Raw genomic sequence first — 15010 nt, 5'->3', positions numbered from 1 at the left:
ATCGGGTGTCTGTCGAGGTTAAATGATAGCACGTATGTAAAGGGTTCAGCAGAATGCCGGCATTCCGGAACCGTTAGCTGTTACTACTCCGCGTCGCTTTTCCGCGCAGACGGACCAGTCTCGTCCCTCACCAAGAAAACACGTGTCATCGTGCCCTTAATTTTCTAGCAGCCCTTCTCCACCTAAGCCACCCCCATGCCCGACTGTCCTCCTTGGGGACTGAGCAGTCGAAAATCCCTCCACCGGGGCTTTGGATTCCTCCTGTCCTGACCCAGTAAGGTCCCGGTCTGTTTGCACCATCGACCTTCCTCTCCCATCTTAGTTTATTCTCGAAGACACATAAAAAAAATTGCACCAGCAGTTAGCAACTATAAAGGGTGGAGGAGGCGGGGAACTAGGTAGATGAGGGAGGGCAGGGAGGGAGACCTTTCACTGCATCTTTGTCAAACTCTTTGATTTTTGAAACACATGAATGTTTTACCCCTTTAAGAAGTTTTTTTTTTAATGTTCATTTATTTTTAAGACAGAGACAGAGCACGAGTGGGGGAGGGGCAGAGACGGAGGGAGACACAGAATCTGAAGCAGGTTCCAGGCTCCGAGCTGTCAGCACAGAGCCTGATGCGGGGCTCAAAGCCACAAACCGTGAGATCACGACCTGAGCTGAAGTCGGACGCTTAACCGACTGAGCCACCCGGCGCCCCTGTCTTACTCCCTTTTCAACAGCATTCTCTTTTGGGCTCCACATCCCCGAGTTCCTGCCTTCTGTGTCTACTTCCTCTTACGACCGAGCTTCCTGACAGCGCGGTAAAGTCACGGACCTCACTCTGCTGCCACTGCAGTCTGTCTGTCACCCATCACCCCACCAAAACCGTCTTCGCAGAGGCCACCAGGGACCAATGGGCTCCCCAGATCAACAAACGGCTTTTCTGTTCCCGGTTTTCTTGCTCTCTGCTCACTGCAGACCATATCTTCCTCTGTCCCGACACTCCCTGCCCTCAGCTCCTAAGCCACTTCCTGCTCCTGGTTTTCTCTCTGCCCTTCTGGTTGCTCCCTTGGTTGCCTTTAAGGGCCACTCTGGCAGGAATCGGGGAGTCACCTCAAATTCTCCCTTTTCCTTCCATATCCGGGATGTCACCACATCCCCTGGTTCACCTCTAAATATTTCTCATGCCTGTCCTTCCGTCTCCACTGTCACTTGCCTTCACGGGCTCATTAGCTTCTTAAAGATTCCTCCTACCACCAACCTTCTTTTTTTAGCCCATCTTTCACACTGTCACTAACGTGATCTTCCTAAAATATAAATCTAAACATAATATACCTTCCTGCTGAAAATCTTTCAATGTCCCCACGTTCCCTTTCTGCATAAAGTCCAAACCCATGAGTAGGCCATCTGAGACCCCTGCCATCCGGGACCCTTCGGGGTCTGGCTCTCCCCTGGCTGCTGCGGGCCCTCTGCCACCCAGCACCCCCGCCTTCCCCAAAGCACATCTTTCTGCTCGGGATACTTTTCATTTTCTTCTTTCTTCAGCTGATTCTTGCTTATCCTTCAACATCTGCGCTAAGCTTCCCCCTTCTCTGGGAAGGTTTTCTGGGAATCCTTAGGCTGAGCCAGGCGGTCCCTTTCTGAGTCCCCCACAGCTGCCTAAGCAACTTTCTGTCAAGATGTTTAAGAGAGGCCTTTGGTTGTTTACTCCCAACAAGGCTGTGAAAGCAAAGATGGACTTTTTTTTTTTTTTTTTTAAAGTAATATCCACCTAACACTGGGCTTGAACTCACAACCCTGAGGTTAAGAGTCGGCTGCTCCACCGACTGAGCCAGCCAAGCGTCCCTCAAAGATTGACTTTTTAAGCTGTGTAGTCTTGGTTGCTGGAAAAGAGTCTGGCCTAAGGTGGGTGATCATCTAATGTGTTAAATAAACGTCCCCCTGAGGAGAGCCGAATACCTACCGGGGAGATAGCCAGCTGTAAGATGGTCCCATTCTTAATATCACTGCGCGTCTGGGTAGCAAAGAGGAAAAAAGAGTAGCTGAGATAAAATATTAAAATTGTGCAAGCCAGCTGAATCAACGAGAACTTGCTGTCATTTTAAAGTAGTCGTAACCGAGCCTCTTGGGTCAGGCCTCCTTCCGCGTGCTTCTTGCCCGAGAACTCACACCCCCTCCGTGTGCCCCGAGCCCTCAGGATGTAGAAGCCATGGTTTTCCAGCCACTAGAGGAAGCAGGGGCTGGTGCGTCCCCAATAAACAGAAGCTGCCTGCAGGTCGGCCAGGCCGACAGCGCCACCTCCCTGGGTGGCTCGCTTCCGAGTGAGGCCTGACTTGCTGCTTCGGCACTGACCTGCTCCGTGATGTAGAGCTGGGGGCCGTCTGCATAACGGAGGGTGTAATACTCCGGGTTTGGCAAGGACCACCTGTGTAAGAAACACACAGTACAGGCACTGGGCCCTCCCTCCAGGCCTGGCTAGAGGCTGCACGTGTTCATTTCCAGCCCAGCCGCTCAAGGGCTTGGGCGGCCTGTTTGGAGGATGGGGGGATCCCACGGGTTCAGGCGGAGATGCTGAAAAAGCAACTTGCATAAAGATGGGCACCGCGAAAAGATGGTGTGCGCAATTGGGGGCGGGCCTCGCACCCCGCCCGGACCTCGGGCAGGACATTCTTGGGCTTAAAGGAGGGAAAAAGGTTTAGGGGAGCTCTTAGGGACATCCTCCTCAGCTACTTCCTTTGTGACACAATGATCCACAAAAGCGCCATCCCGGGGACGCAACTAACTGGAGACTCCTCTCAAGGTCTGGCAGTGTTCCTCTAGTAGCCAGCCTGTCCTTGTCCAGAACAAGGACAGTGTCTACTCACCCGTCACAAACTTCCTTGATGATGGATGCCAGAGGCCGTTTCTGAAAGAGAGAGAGAGATCTTTCACCAGCAACCACAGGCTATTCACGCCAAGGTTCTGATGAGGGGCTGCTAAGAAGGATCGACCTGGGCCTTCGTGTGGACTGCCTCCCGGAGAGGAAGCCTCTCCCAAGCCGGGACCAACCTTCCACAGGGCAGGGCGGGACAGGCCTTGACGTTCGTGTTGCTGGTTCTTACTCCTGATGCCAACGGCCCCCACCCCCGAAGACACCCTCTGCCATGCACTTCCCAGATCCTGCTCCCCGCATCTCTGCTTCTCATTTCAGGAGCTTACCTGGTCGATTTCAAGGAGCTGAGCATTAGCACCTGGCCATTCGATGGCTACTTTGACAATGTCTGATGGTGGTGGCATTGTTCCCAATGGGCCCTGTTTCTCCAAGAAACACACACAAACACAGCCGCCTGGAGACAAAGAATCAGAAAGAAGGAAAGAGAGAGTTTGCCTTCGTTTTCCACTCCTTAGATACTCTGGAGAATCAGAAGATAGATAGTGTCCAAAGTGACATACCGAACTACTTGGTTGGAATTTTTCTATATCACACCGTAACCTCTCCTTGGGCTTTCTGTCTCTTTACATTAAATCAGCAAGTAGAAACGGGACAAAGCCTATCCATCAACTGCGGATCAGCCGGTAGCAAGATCTGCCGATGTGACACTTCGGTCTAAGGGTCAGGAGGACTGTGTGGTAGAAGGATGAATTTACTGCAAAATGCCGGCCTTGGGACCTTGAGAGGGAGAAGCATAGCCTCTGAGACAGACAAGAATAGGCAGAGCCTGTTCTCGGTCGAGTGCTTAGCTGAGCGGAGCCAGCCCTTTCGTCTGCAGCCATCCTAGGAAGACCCCTGGTGTCGGCCCGGCCCGGCCACACACTCTCTCGCCTCCTCTCCAGTTTCTGCTGCCACTCCTTCCCCCTCAAAGGACACAGTGTGGAGCCTCCTCTGTGTGGGATGACGCAGAGTTCAGAAAACGGGGAAGAGAACTGGGACAGGAAATGCTATTTTAGTCCCTCCTGCCAAGGGCAAGGGCTGCTGAGAGCCCAAGCGTGGGGCGGTGAGGACAGCCTCACACGAGGGCCCGTCTCTAGGAGGACGAGGCTCCGGAAGTACCTCTGACCCCCCTCCCCCATGTGTCTCCAAAATGAAGGGAAACAAATCATTTTGAACAGGTCTGGAAGATGGGCCCATGTGACCGGTATCCTAGGCAACTGCCAGCTTAGTGGTGCTCCAAGCAGTAATTAAAGCATTTTCTCTCCAAGGTCTGATGAAGGGAAGTCACTCGATTGATGGGTTATTTCCACGTATATTTACATTCCTCACCTACAGGCTCAGGACAGGCCTCTCTCTCGCTTAACGAAAGAAACCTTCCTCCTGCATCCACCGGGCTCAGCCTCTCTCCGCAGTTCATGCTTCGCTAACGAAGACCGCCCGGCCCTCCCGGAACATGCTAGCTGCTGCTAACTGTTATTCACTTATGCTGTCAACTGCTAGGCCCAGGCACAGATGTCAGTTCTCACAGCCTGGGAAGCACACACTCCTTTGGTGAAAGGGGTCACAGTTCCTTCCCCCACACACCCATGAGTCTCAGAAAGAGGGAAGCTTCCATGACCAGTGTCCTGATCGGGGCGGGCTGCTCCAGAAGTCAACTGTCGAAAATACCAGCATTTTCAGGACATGGCAATGGAGAGATGGTTTTCAAAGTGCTTCCACCGGTTTTGCTGAGCCCTCCCAGCAGCCTGAGGAAGTAGGCGGAATCAGATTACTACTCCTGTCTGAAGAGGACACAACTGGCGCTCAGAGGCTGGTTAAACTGCCTCAGTTCCACCAGCCTGTAAGTAGTAAAGGACACAGAACCTGGGGCTGGCTTTGGCCAGTGCTCTTCCCCTCTCCGCTGAGTGAGCCCGAATTTCGGTTCGCTGGAACGAAATCAAGCCTGAAGGGGCTGCAGGGGGCCGGCCTGATGGCCCCTAAAGCTTCTCAGCTCCAAGCAGAATTTTCCACATGCAATGTTTATGGGCCTAGATACACAATGAGCCTCTGGCAACTGTTCCCATTAGAATAGCTCCTGGCTGAGAAGCTCTGCTCCAGTGACACAGCACAGCAGGGGCGGTACCATGAATCTCGGGGTGCCTGGGGCAGGTATCCCCATCCTTAGTGGTAAATGTGCCAGAATTAGGAGGTATGACTATACAGTTGTGAGATCATTTTTTAAAACTGAGATATAATTTATATATCATGTATATTTATATACGTGAAATGCAGAGCTCATGTATATGCATGTATATATATATATACATAAGTATATATAATAGAAACACACGCATGTCGGGGCGCCTGGGTGGCTCAGTCGGTTAAGCATATGACTTTGGCTCAGTCATGATCTCGTAGTCTGTGAGTTCGAGCCCCGCGTCGGGCTCTGTGAGGACAGCTCAGAACCTGGAGCCTGCTTTGGATTCTGCGTGTGTGTGTGTGTGTGTGTGTGTGTGTGTGTGTCTGCCCCTCCCCTGCTTGCACTCTGTCTCTCTCTCTCAAAAATAAATAAACATTTAAAAAAGTTAAAAAAAAATACACACATCTCTCTATAACCACTGCCCAAAACAAGACCTGACACATTTTCATCACCTAGAAAATTCCCTCCTACCTCCTCCTAATCAATCCCCCACCTTCCAGCCCTCCAGGAGGCAACTCCTTCCTGACTTCTCTTGCCATACGTGACTGCTGCCTGTTTTTGTACTGTAAATACATGGAACTGAACAGTATGGCTTTCTTAGACCATTTATTACTTAGTTCAGTTCTTCTCTTTAAAATAAGGAGGCAGTGCAGGTGCAGCAAGATCACTGGGCTGGGATGATTTTGCTGCAGAAGAAGGAACTAGATTTGGATCCAACGGACTCAGGACCTAGTCACAGTCCTGCCCCTAAGTGCTGTGGGGGGAGGGGATGTGTAGGCGTCCCTTTCACCCAAGTCTCTACCGTGAGATGTGAGTGTTGAACTAAACCACGTGTAAAGTGCCTCCTGAGTCTAGAACTCCATGATTCTAAAGTAGAACGTACAAACCCAAATGAAGACTGCCCGCTTCAAAGTCCTCACCCAAAGAAACTACGCCCTTAGTTCAATGTGTTGCTAAGAAACAACCAGTATCTGTTAGAACTCCTTTCTGGATACTGTCTTTGGAGAGAGTTCTCAGCAACCCTGCCCTTTCTCACCAAGTGCAGGCAGTCCATTCATATTGAATGACACCCTCCCCAGCGGTGCCCCAGCTAATGGGACCGAGGGGAACACTCAGCCTCAGCTGGACCAATCCAGCTCTTTCTCTTAAATTTAAAGACATGGGTTAAGGACGTTGGATCACAACGGGCCCTGGATCAGAAATGTTGCAGTCAGCCTCACAGCAGGTACCCTGCCAAGCCAAAGGCACCAGCAAGTCAAAGATACCTTGAAGCAAAAACCAAGAGCCTTCAGAGGAAGCTGTTCTGCAGGAAGAATCCGGAAATGTGCAGTAGATAAGCAGAGGCCACAAACTAGAAACCACAAAGTCCCAAAAAGAGATGGAAAAAGCCTGATGATTTCCCAGATTCCATGGCTCCAACTCCTACACTCGGGGTGCCTGAAATTCCCCTGGATCCTGCCAAAAAAAACTCCTTTCAATGGAACTGGACTGCTTTTCTGTTCATTGCAATGAAAAAGCCTAAGGCTGAGTCTGACCCCAAGCTTTGAAGGAACTCTAAATGGAGGCCCAAACAGACAGCAGCATGACAGGCTTAAGATAACGGCACTCAGGGGCACCTGGGTGGCTCAGTCGGTTAAGCATCTGACTTCGGCTCAGGTCGTGATCTCACGATTCCTGACTTTGTGCCCTACGTCGGGCTCTGTGCCGACAGCTCAGAGCCTGCTTGGGATTCTGCCTCTCCCCATCTCTGTCGGCCCTCCCCCACTCACTCTCTGTCTCTCTCAAAATAAGTAAAGAAACTTAAAAAAAAAAAAAAGATAATGGCACTGAGCAGGCCCTCAATTAACACTGGCTGAATTAATGAAGAGTGAAACCCACTTAGGTAAGTCTGGTGTGTTTAGAAAAGACCAGTGATACGGTGACATGTATGTGACAGTTGTATGTAACAGTTAATAGGTAGACAGCCTCTTTATAGCCGATCACTCAGTTCTACGGCATTTCTACAGCTGATGCTCAAAGAACCCTGTAAATCATCCCTACTTTACACAGAGGAGGCAAGTGAAGTTCAGGTCGGTTGAGAAGCTTGTCTTCCACACAGCTCCTTCCCACGCCTCCCTGCCCTCCCAGAAAAGAGAGAAATCGTATTAGAATTGGATCTCACGGCTGAGTCTTATGACTTCAAAGTTAGTTCTTTCCCCTCTACGTCGTACTTCTTTGATGCTGATGACGTTAGCTAACAATGGCATGGTGCAAAGGTAGTATTCTGAGGGCTTTACCTGTATTAATTCATTTAATCCACCAAGCCACCCTGTGTGGCGTATTATTATCCCCATTTAAGAGACAATAGAGGCACCGTGAAATTAAGTACCTTGCTCAGTGTGACACGGCTAACCTTAATAATTAGATCCCAGGTAGTCTGGTGCTGTTTGAAGGCCATGTGAAAAGCAGGCAGTGCTGTACGTGGCCCACAGCAGGTGTCTGGAGAACGGTTCTCCACTGTCTGGAGAAGGAGATCGACACCTCCCCGTGTGGCATTCGGTTCTTCATAACCTAGCCAGATGTTCCCAGCATAGTTGGTATTTCTACAAGGCAGGCCACGTTCTTTCATTTCTTTTCTTTAAAAAAAAATTTTTTTTAATGTTTTATTTATTTTTGAGACAGGGAGAGACAGAGCACGAGCAGGGGAGGGGCAGAGAGAGAGGGAGACACAGAATGCGAAGCAGGCTCCAGGCTCCGAGCCGTCGGCACGGAGCCCGATGCGGGGCTCGAACTCACGGACCGCGAGATCGTGACCCGAGCCGAAGTCGGACGCTCCACCGACTGAGCCGCCCAGGCGCCCCTCGTTTCTTCTGTACCCTTGCATGTCCTCCCCCTTCCATGGACGGTCAAAAGAGCTCCTATCCGAACATCAAAGCCCAGCTCACATGTCACTTCCTCTCTACCGTTCTTAGCTTTCCCCGCTTTTCCCTAGCAAAATGAGACTGGAGGGGGCCACTCTGTTCTCACAGCGTTCTGTCCAGACCCCTGCGAAGGCTCTCGTCCTGCCCCGTTACAGGTATTATTATTGTGGTTGCTGTACATACTATTACAATAGTTATGTATTTACACGTCTCTCTTCCTCACTAGCTCCTCCCCCAGGGCAGGTACACCCTGTAGCTCCTCAACCTGGCACGGCACCCGGCATACCGGCGCGGTTCAGAAAGGACCAGTGTCTGCACAGATCCGTCGGCTCTGACCTCCTCAGCTCCTACGAACCAGGCCTGCCTCTGAATGGAGAGGGACTGGCCAGAACCGTGCCGGTTGTCTGGCGTTCCCTCCGCGTCCTACCACCTTCCAACTGCACAGCGGTTCCACTGTTGAGAGTTTTGCCGTCATCTCTAACGTGAGAACGTGTCTCACCGGAAAACCAGATTTGGCGCCCCTGACGCTACCGACAAGAAAGGGGCGAATAACCCCCCGGCTTTTCTCTCTGTTGGAGGCACCAGGAGACAGGAGAGTCGGAGCAGTAAATGGTCCGGAGCACATTCCCAGACGAAGGGTCTCCTTGTGGGGAACTCTCTCAGTACTGGCTTGCTTACTCTTCTCGTTTTCATTTTAGAAAGGAAGTGGAAATTAGGTCGAAGCGATTCAGTAACATTGCAAAACTCTCGGGGTTATAAATAGCCTCTTGGCCGGCCGCTCAGCAGTGCTCCAGAGCTCAACACCAAGCAGCCAGGATAAGGGAGCTGCAGTTCACATCCAGGCCCGGGGGGGGGGGGGGGGGGCAAAGAAGTGATAACACCTCTTCCGGATGAAACAACTCTGCCAGCCCTCACCTGCCATCCCCTTTGAAGTGTTACAGATGTAAAGCCGGCTCGGAAAAACTCAAAATGCCACAGGACGGGAGAGATGAGAGACGCACACACTGATCTGAGGAAGAGAAATCTGTTTCACGCAGGAGAATGAAAGCACCGGGTTTCAAAGGCAAAGCTGGGGAAGCGAGAAAAATCGTAGCATGGTGTCTCCAATGGAGCATTCCCTAAGCGGCTTCTGGAAGGTGTGTTTACAAAATCAACATTGTTACCAAGGGCCCCGTGGAGCTTTGTCAATGATGGCCCAGGCAGTGACGGCTTCCACCCCCCACCCCCGCCCCCGGCCCCCTGCCGCCCCCAGTTCTTTTAAGGATAAGGACTGACATGTGCCTTTTTGTTCTCTTCTTTTGCTTTTGATTCAGTGGGGGCGGCATGGGTGAGTCTGGTTTATGTTTCCTGCAACAGAGTCGGCCACACCAGGAAGGGAACTGGAGGTCACACCCTCTTTCTAATCAAAACCACAATCTCACTAGAGGCTTCTCCTTCTGAAATCTTCTCATCTGAGAAGTGACTCAACTTCCCTTAGTTAGGGCCACTGAATGAGGATGAGAGCTCTGAGGTGCAGAAGGGGGGAATTGGGTTGGCAGAGATTCAAGTTCTGCCATGCACTGCTCACTGCTAGAAACACTGAGAAGGACCGTCATGCCAACAGTAGCTGACTTTTTGGGTTTTTTTTTTTTAAGTTTATTTATTCGAAGTGGGGAAGGGCGGGCAGGGGAGGGGCAGAGAGAGAAGGAGAGAGAGAGAAGCCCAAGCAGGCTCAGCGCTGTCAGCACAGAGCCCGATGCGGGGCTCGATCTCACTCACGAACCTGAGATCACGACCTGAGCCGAAATCAAGAGCTGGCCGGATGCTAAACCGACTGGGCCACCCAGGCGCCCCTGGCGTTTCTTTTTGGAGAAATTTGCGGGACACCAGACTCACCCAAAAGCCACTAACCTGCAGCCAAAGTGCAGTGAGTAAGGGTATGGGAACTGGGTACCTGTCTGGGCTTCTTCTTCCTAACACCTACCCTAAGAATCACCTGGGTCTCCTCTTACCCCGCGGAGAATCACTGTGCAGCGTTCCTATGCTTACAGAGCGGAGTTTAAACTCCTTAGCAGAGCATTTGGCTCACTCTGGGTCCATGTGGCTCTTGAGGCCAGAACTGTCATCGCACTGTCATCACGCTAGTATATCACACCAGACCATCCTGCTGCCTCAAACATCATGCTCTTCTGAACCTGTGCTCTCACTTGAGCTATTATTCCCTCCACCTCGTCCAAGTGGCAAAGTTCCGTTCATCCTTCAAGGCCCGGCTCACACAACGACTCATCTGCGTGGCTTTCCTAGTCTTCTCACCTCAGGCAGAATTCACCGCATCCTCACCGGTGCTCCCAGTCTCTTACACAACCCTCCACAATCCCAGTGACTTGCAATTCTCTATATGTAGCCTCTTCCCTTGCTACTCAAGTGTGAGCTGCACTCCAGCAGCAGCAGAGTCATCTGGGAGCCTGCGGTAATGGACAATCACCCACTCGGTCGGAATCTGCCTTCTAACAAGACCCCTAGGTGGTTCGCATGCACGTTCAAGTCTGAGAAGCAGACTGCAGGCCAGTGGTTCTCAACCCCGGCTGTGCACCATCAATGCCCACCCCACGCCACTGACTCCCCCTCCCCACCCAAGTGTTCCCCACGGCAGTCAGGGTTAGGAGCCACGGCCAACTGGACCGTTAGCCACCCGAGAGCAGGACCCATCCGGCCCACGTCCACTCCCCCGCCTTCTCTTCCCCAAAGTTTTCAGCACAATGCCCAGCACACGGCTGGGCCTGCAGAATTCCACCTAAAAATACCCTCCGGGATGCCCCGACACCTAACTGCCTTTAAAAAGAGAATAAAAACACTAATGACAGAGGACTATTCATTGCCTAGAACTTTATAAATCCCTAACTATAATCATCAATGGATTTAGAAGGGGGTCAGTGTTTGCAGACCACTTACCTCGGTTTTTGGAAACAAGACACTGAGATGGAAAATATGGACGAACTTTAAGAAAATGTTTCCCCTCAACAGACCACTGTGGTTGCAACAGGGCGGCAGAGCTTGTGCAGGGAGGGGGTGTGGTGAGCCGTGAAGAGTCCTGGGTTATGGCTGAAATCCCGGGCTAAGGGCCCGACTCCTTCAATACCCACCATAACAACACAGCATTGTTCGTGTTGTAAAATCAGGCCAAGCCCTCTCATTTTATAAATAGGAGAACTGAGGTCCGGAGAAGCTGGCAAGGCCACACCACCAGTTGGGGACAAAAGAAGGTCTTGCCCCCCCATGTCTGGGTTAGGTTCCCCCCCCACTGCAGGGCAGGAGACCTGACTGCCCAGATTGGCGACGAGCACAGGCCTCTCTAGGCCTCTTGTCCTGATCTACGTGAGGGGGTTACACTAGATGTTTTTGAGGCCTCTTTCCACCGTGACCTGCTAGGGAGGCACTGTCACTTAGTGCTTAGGAGCTTGTGTTCTGGAGTGGGACAGACTTGGGTTTGGATCCCCCTCCAACAGTTTCTGTATCTGTGAAATGGGGGTTAAAATCAACCCTGCTCTATAAAGTGGGTGTGAATATTAAGTGGGATGATCTACGCGAATCATTTTAAGCACAATACCTGATAGGAGTAAGCAGAACCCCAACTGTGTGAACTTGAAGAAGTTACAAAAATGCGTTAACCGCGTTCCCCAGCACGAAGCAGCCCGACCTGCCAGGCTGCAGGATATTGATGACAAAATGGGAACACAGGTGAAGGCAATCGGGGAGGAAAATCAATACAAAAGGCAAAGCACCACTGCTGGAGGTGTTCTATACCACTTTCTTCCAGAAGAAGTACCTTGGAGAGTTTTTTAGTCACTTCCAAAGCAGAGGGGCCAAGTACAAGGCCTGGCACATAACAGGTGCTCAACGAACCTTCCCTGGTGACTCACGTTAAACCAGGATGCCCAGTGGGGTGACAGGTTCAAACGCCTTAACCAGCCGGGCAGATGAGGAAATAAGCCATGCAGCGTCTACGCAGGCACTGTGGCAGACTGCAAAGCACCCACCCACCTAAAGGAATTCAAATTCAACACTTTTAAGCACGTGACGCAGCTTGGCCTCGGCGGCAACTTTTCGGGCTCTGCACAACCACTGATTCTCTCTCACTCTTCATTGCACCACAGGGTGTCGTGCATATCATCTAATCAATCACCCTGTGACCTGGCCTCGTCTTTCCACAGTGAACATCCTGAAGACGAAGGCGGTGACTTCTACCGCCCTAGGACAGCGCTGGCCTCACAAGAAGGGAAACCTCACTCAGTGAGCAACTGTGGACTGGAACAGCCACGCTGTTAACCCGAGCGTGGTGCTCCCAGCACCTCTGAGATGCTGCAGGGTGCAAATATTTTCTACCCGGCTCCGGGGACTGGGCCGAGTTGGTGTCCACTGTGCTGAGGTACAGTGACTACGTCCAAGAAGGACTTGTCTTGCACACTTTTCCTCCAACTGCATCAAAGATGCTTGTCCCTGAGCCACCCAGACAGGGGGCACCGATGCATGCCGACACACTACTGTGCATGAAACCAGACAGAATAGGCAATCTACCCACGGGTGCCACTGTTCTCAAGTTTCGTCCCCACTCCCTGCACCCCCAAATTTGCATGACACCTCCTACAGGCAGCACAGGGTATAGAAAGACAAGACTCCAGACTCCAGACGGGGTACTGGTCCTAATCTTTCCTCCTCCGCTCACAAACTCTAGCATGTTCACCAGTAGGCAATGTAACTTTTAGGAGCCGCACGATTTTTATTAGTAAAATGCAGACAATAATTACCTTAGAAGAAAGTAAACGGGATTAAATGCCACAGGAAGGCGAAGCTTTTAGAAGTGCACAGCCCAATAGGGCAGTTCCTACCACAGTACTGCTCAGGTATCCCTGGAAACGTGGTTTCCACAAACTGAAATAGACTGGCCACAGGCAGAAAACACACACCAGGTTTCAAAGACTTAGCACACCTGCAAAAATGTGAACTATTTCATTAGTAGTGTTTTTATATTGGTTATGTGTCAAAATAGTATTATTTTGGAATATGTTAAGTAAAACGTGTTCTAAAAATTAATTTCACCTGTTTTTTTACTCATTTTTAACGTGGCTACTAAAAAAATTAAATTACATGCACTACATCGTATTTTTTTCTTCTTTTCTTAATGTTTCTTTCTTTTTGAGAAGGAGAGAGAGACGGAATGCCAGCGGGGGAAGGGCAGAGAGAGAGAGGGAGACCCAGAATCTGAAGCAGGCTCCAGGCTCTGAGCTGTCAGCACAGAGCCCGACGCGGGGCTCGAACTCACAAAAACTCACGAACCGTGAGATCATGAGCGGAGGTGAAGTCGGAAGCTTAACCGCCTGAATCACTCAGGAACCCTAGTGCATTATATTTCTGTTGGACGTCGAACATGACTCTAGCACAGAGCTCGGCACACAGGAAGTATTCCAACGTTGGTTTCTTTCTCCCACTGGCAGGCCGGCAGGTACCGTGATTCACGCCCCCTCCCTCCTGTCAAAGCCAAGTCCTCCCTGATTTAATAAATATTGACAGTGCCTGGTCCTTGTGCAAGATGCGGGAGACACAAGGAGCAAAACCAGACACAGTCTTCTGGGCCTTACTGTCTGGATGGGAGGGACAGACATTAAATACTTTCACAAATAAAAGGAAAACTGCAACTGTTCAAGTGTCACGAAGGAGAAGTGCACAGGGTGACAAAAGTGGGGAATTTACCTGGAGGAGGAGTCAGAGCCCAGGGATGCGACCCGAGGAAGTGATACTTGAGTCCAGGTTTAGAGGACGGAGGAGACTTTACTGGACTAAGCCAGGCCGAGAAGAGAAGCCCAGGCAGAAAGACTAAGGACAAGGACCACCCCCCTCCCACCCCGCCCCTCCAGGGCTTGGTATGTAGAAGGAATAGGAAAAGGGCCGTGTGAAGAGTACTGAACGGGAGGGAGAGGTCGGAAGGGCCAGATCTCCGGGGCTTGCGCGAGGATCTGGGGCCGATCCTGCAAGAGGTGGGCAACTGGCCAGTTTTCCGCAGCAGTGTCCTGATCTGATGTGCACCTTCAAACACCCCACTGGCCACGGTGCGAGGCCCACAGCAGAGCAGCCAGAGCGCGTGGGGGCACCTCAGGTAGGACAATGCCACAGTTCAGGTAGGAGGCGACAGACGCCTGAACAGAGGGGGAGCGGCGGAGAGAAGTAGGTGGACTGGTGGCTGCAGAGCCGGCCGGCTCGACGGGGCGGGGGGGACGAGCAGCGTGTGCTTCGGAGGCGGCGATGACAAGAGAGACTCCAGGACTGCAGACGAGGGCCACCCAGCCCCACACGCTCCTCGGGCTCCCAGCGAGCGTTCTCCCATCCCGTCCCTCCCCCATCTGCTCGCCGCGCCCGCAGGCTCCATCCTCCCACCCTCCTCCTCCCCACGCTCCTCAAGGCCCGGCCCTCCTTCTTCCCCACCCGACGCCCCTGCCGGTCGCAAATCTGCGGCCCGGCGGCCCCCGCAGGGCGGCGACCCCCTGCGGAACCTGCGCGCTGCAGCCCGGGCCCGCCCTCCGGCCCCTCTGCCCCTCAGTCCCCGACGCAGATGCAGGCCGCAGCCTCCGGCCCCCTTCCCGGCCCGGCCTCTCCGCCCCGCGTCCCTCGGGCCAGGCCCCTCTCCGCGGCCCGCCGCGCCCCGGCGCCCGGCGCGCCCCGCACTCACCAGGGCGCCGACCTAGGCCCAGCTCCCGCGCCGGGGTCTCGCCTCCGCCGCTCCACCAGCCTCCGCCCGCTCGGCCTTCCCGGGATCCCGCCCCCGAAAGCCAGCCCGGGCTCCTATTGCTCCGCTCCGCCGTCACGCTGAAGTCTCTTTCTGTAATTGGGTTGTTTGCCTGTCACTCAAGAGGGGGCGGGCCCAGCTGCCGGGGGAAGTCCCCGCCCCACTAGCAGAGGCCCCTTAAAGAAACAGGCTTCCTTTCTCCCCACCCTCATCGCCCACCCCGCTGGCTGTGGGGTCAGGAGGGACGCGATTCCTCAGCAGATCCAAGAGGTGGCATTTT

At 52.6% G+C, this 15010-nt stretch overlaps 1 protein-coding gene across 3 annotated transcripts in view; it reads right to left on the bottom strand.

Annotated features, from left to right (window-relative positions):
• Window positions 1–14757, bottom strand: part of ELMO2 (engulfment and cell motility 2) — a 39753-nt gene extending 24996 nt beyond the window's left edge. Inside the window, exons 1-5 of one of the 3 annotated variants that reach the window (XM_049649925.1) lie at window positions 14674–14757; window positions 3182–3309; window positions 2848–2888; window positions 2336–2408; window positions 1947–1997 (exon numbers count right to left, since the gene is read on the bottom strand). In XM_049649925.1, coding sequence (XP_049505882.1) covers window positions 1947–1997; window positions 2336–2408; window positions 2848–2888; window positions 3182–3259 — 243 coding nt within the window. In that variant the 5' untranslated portion in view covers window positions 3260–3309; window positions 14674–14757. Of the gene's footprint in view, window positions 1–1946; window positions 1998–2335; window positions 2409–2847; window positions 2889–3181; window positions 3310–3415; window positions 5175–14673 lie in introns of those variants that run through there. The other 2 variants (XM_049649926.1, XM_049649927.1) reach the window with 2 other exon arrangements.
• Between the last annotated feature and the right edge of the window lie 253 nt (window positions 14758–15010).

This window comes from Panthera uncia (genome assembly GCF_023721935.1).
Source record: "Panthera uncia isolate 11264 chromosome A3 unlocalized genomic scaffold, Puncia_PCG_1.0 HiC_scaffold_11, whole genome shotgun sequence".
Lineage (NCBI taxonomy): Eukaryota > Metazoa > Chordata > Mammalia > Carnivora > Felidae > Panthera > Panthera uncia.
The sequence above is the reverse complement of the archived record's forward strand: the minus strand, read 5'-3'. Positions and strand labels throughout refer to the sequence as shown.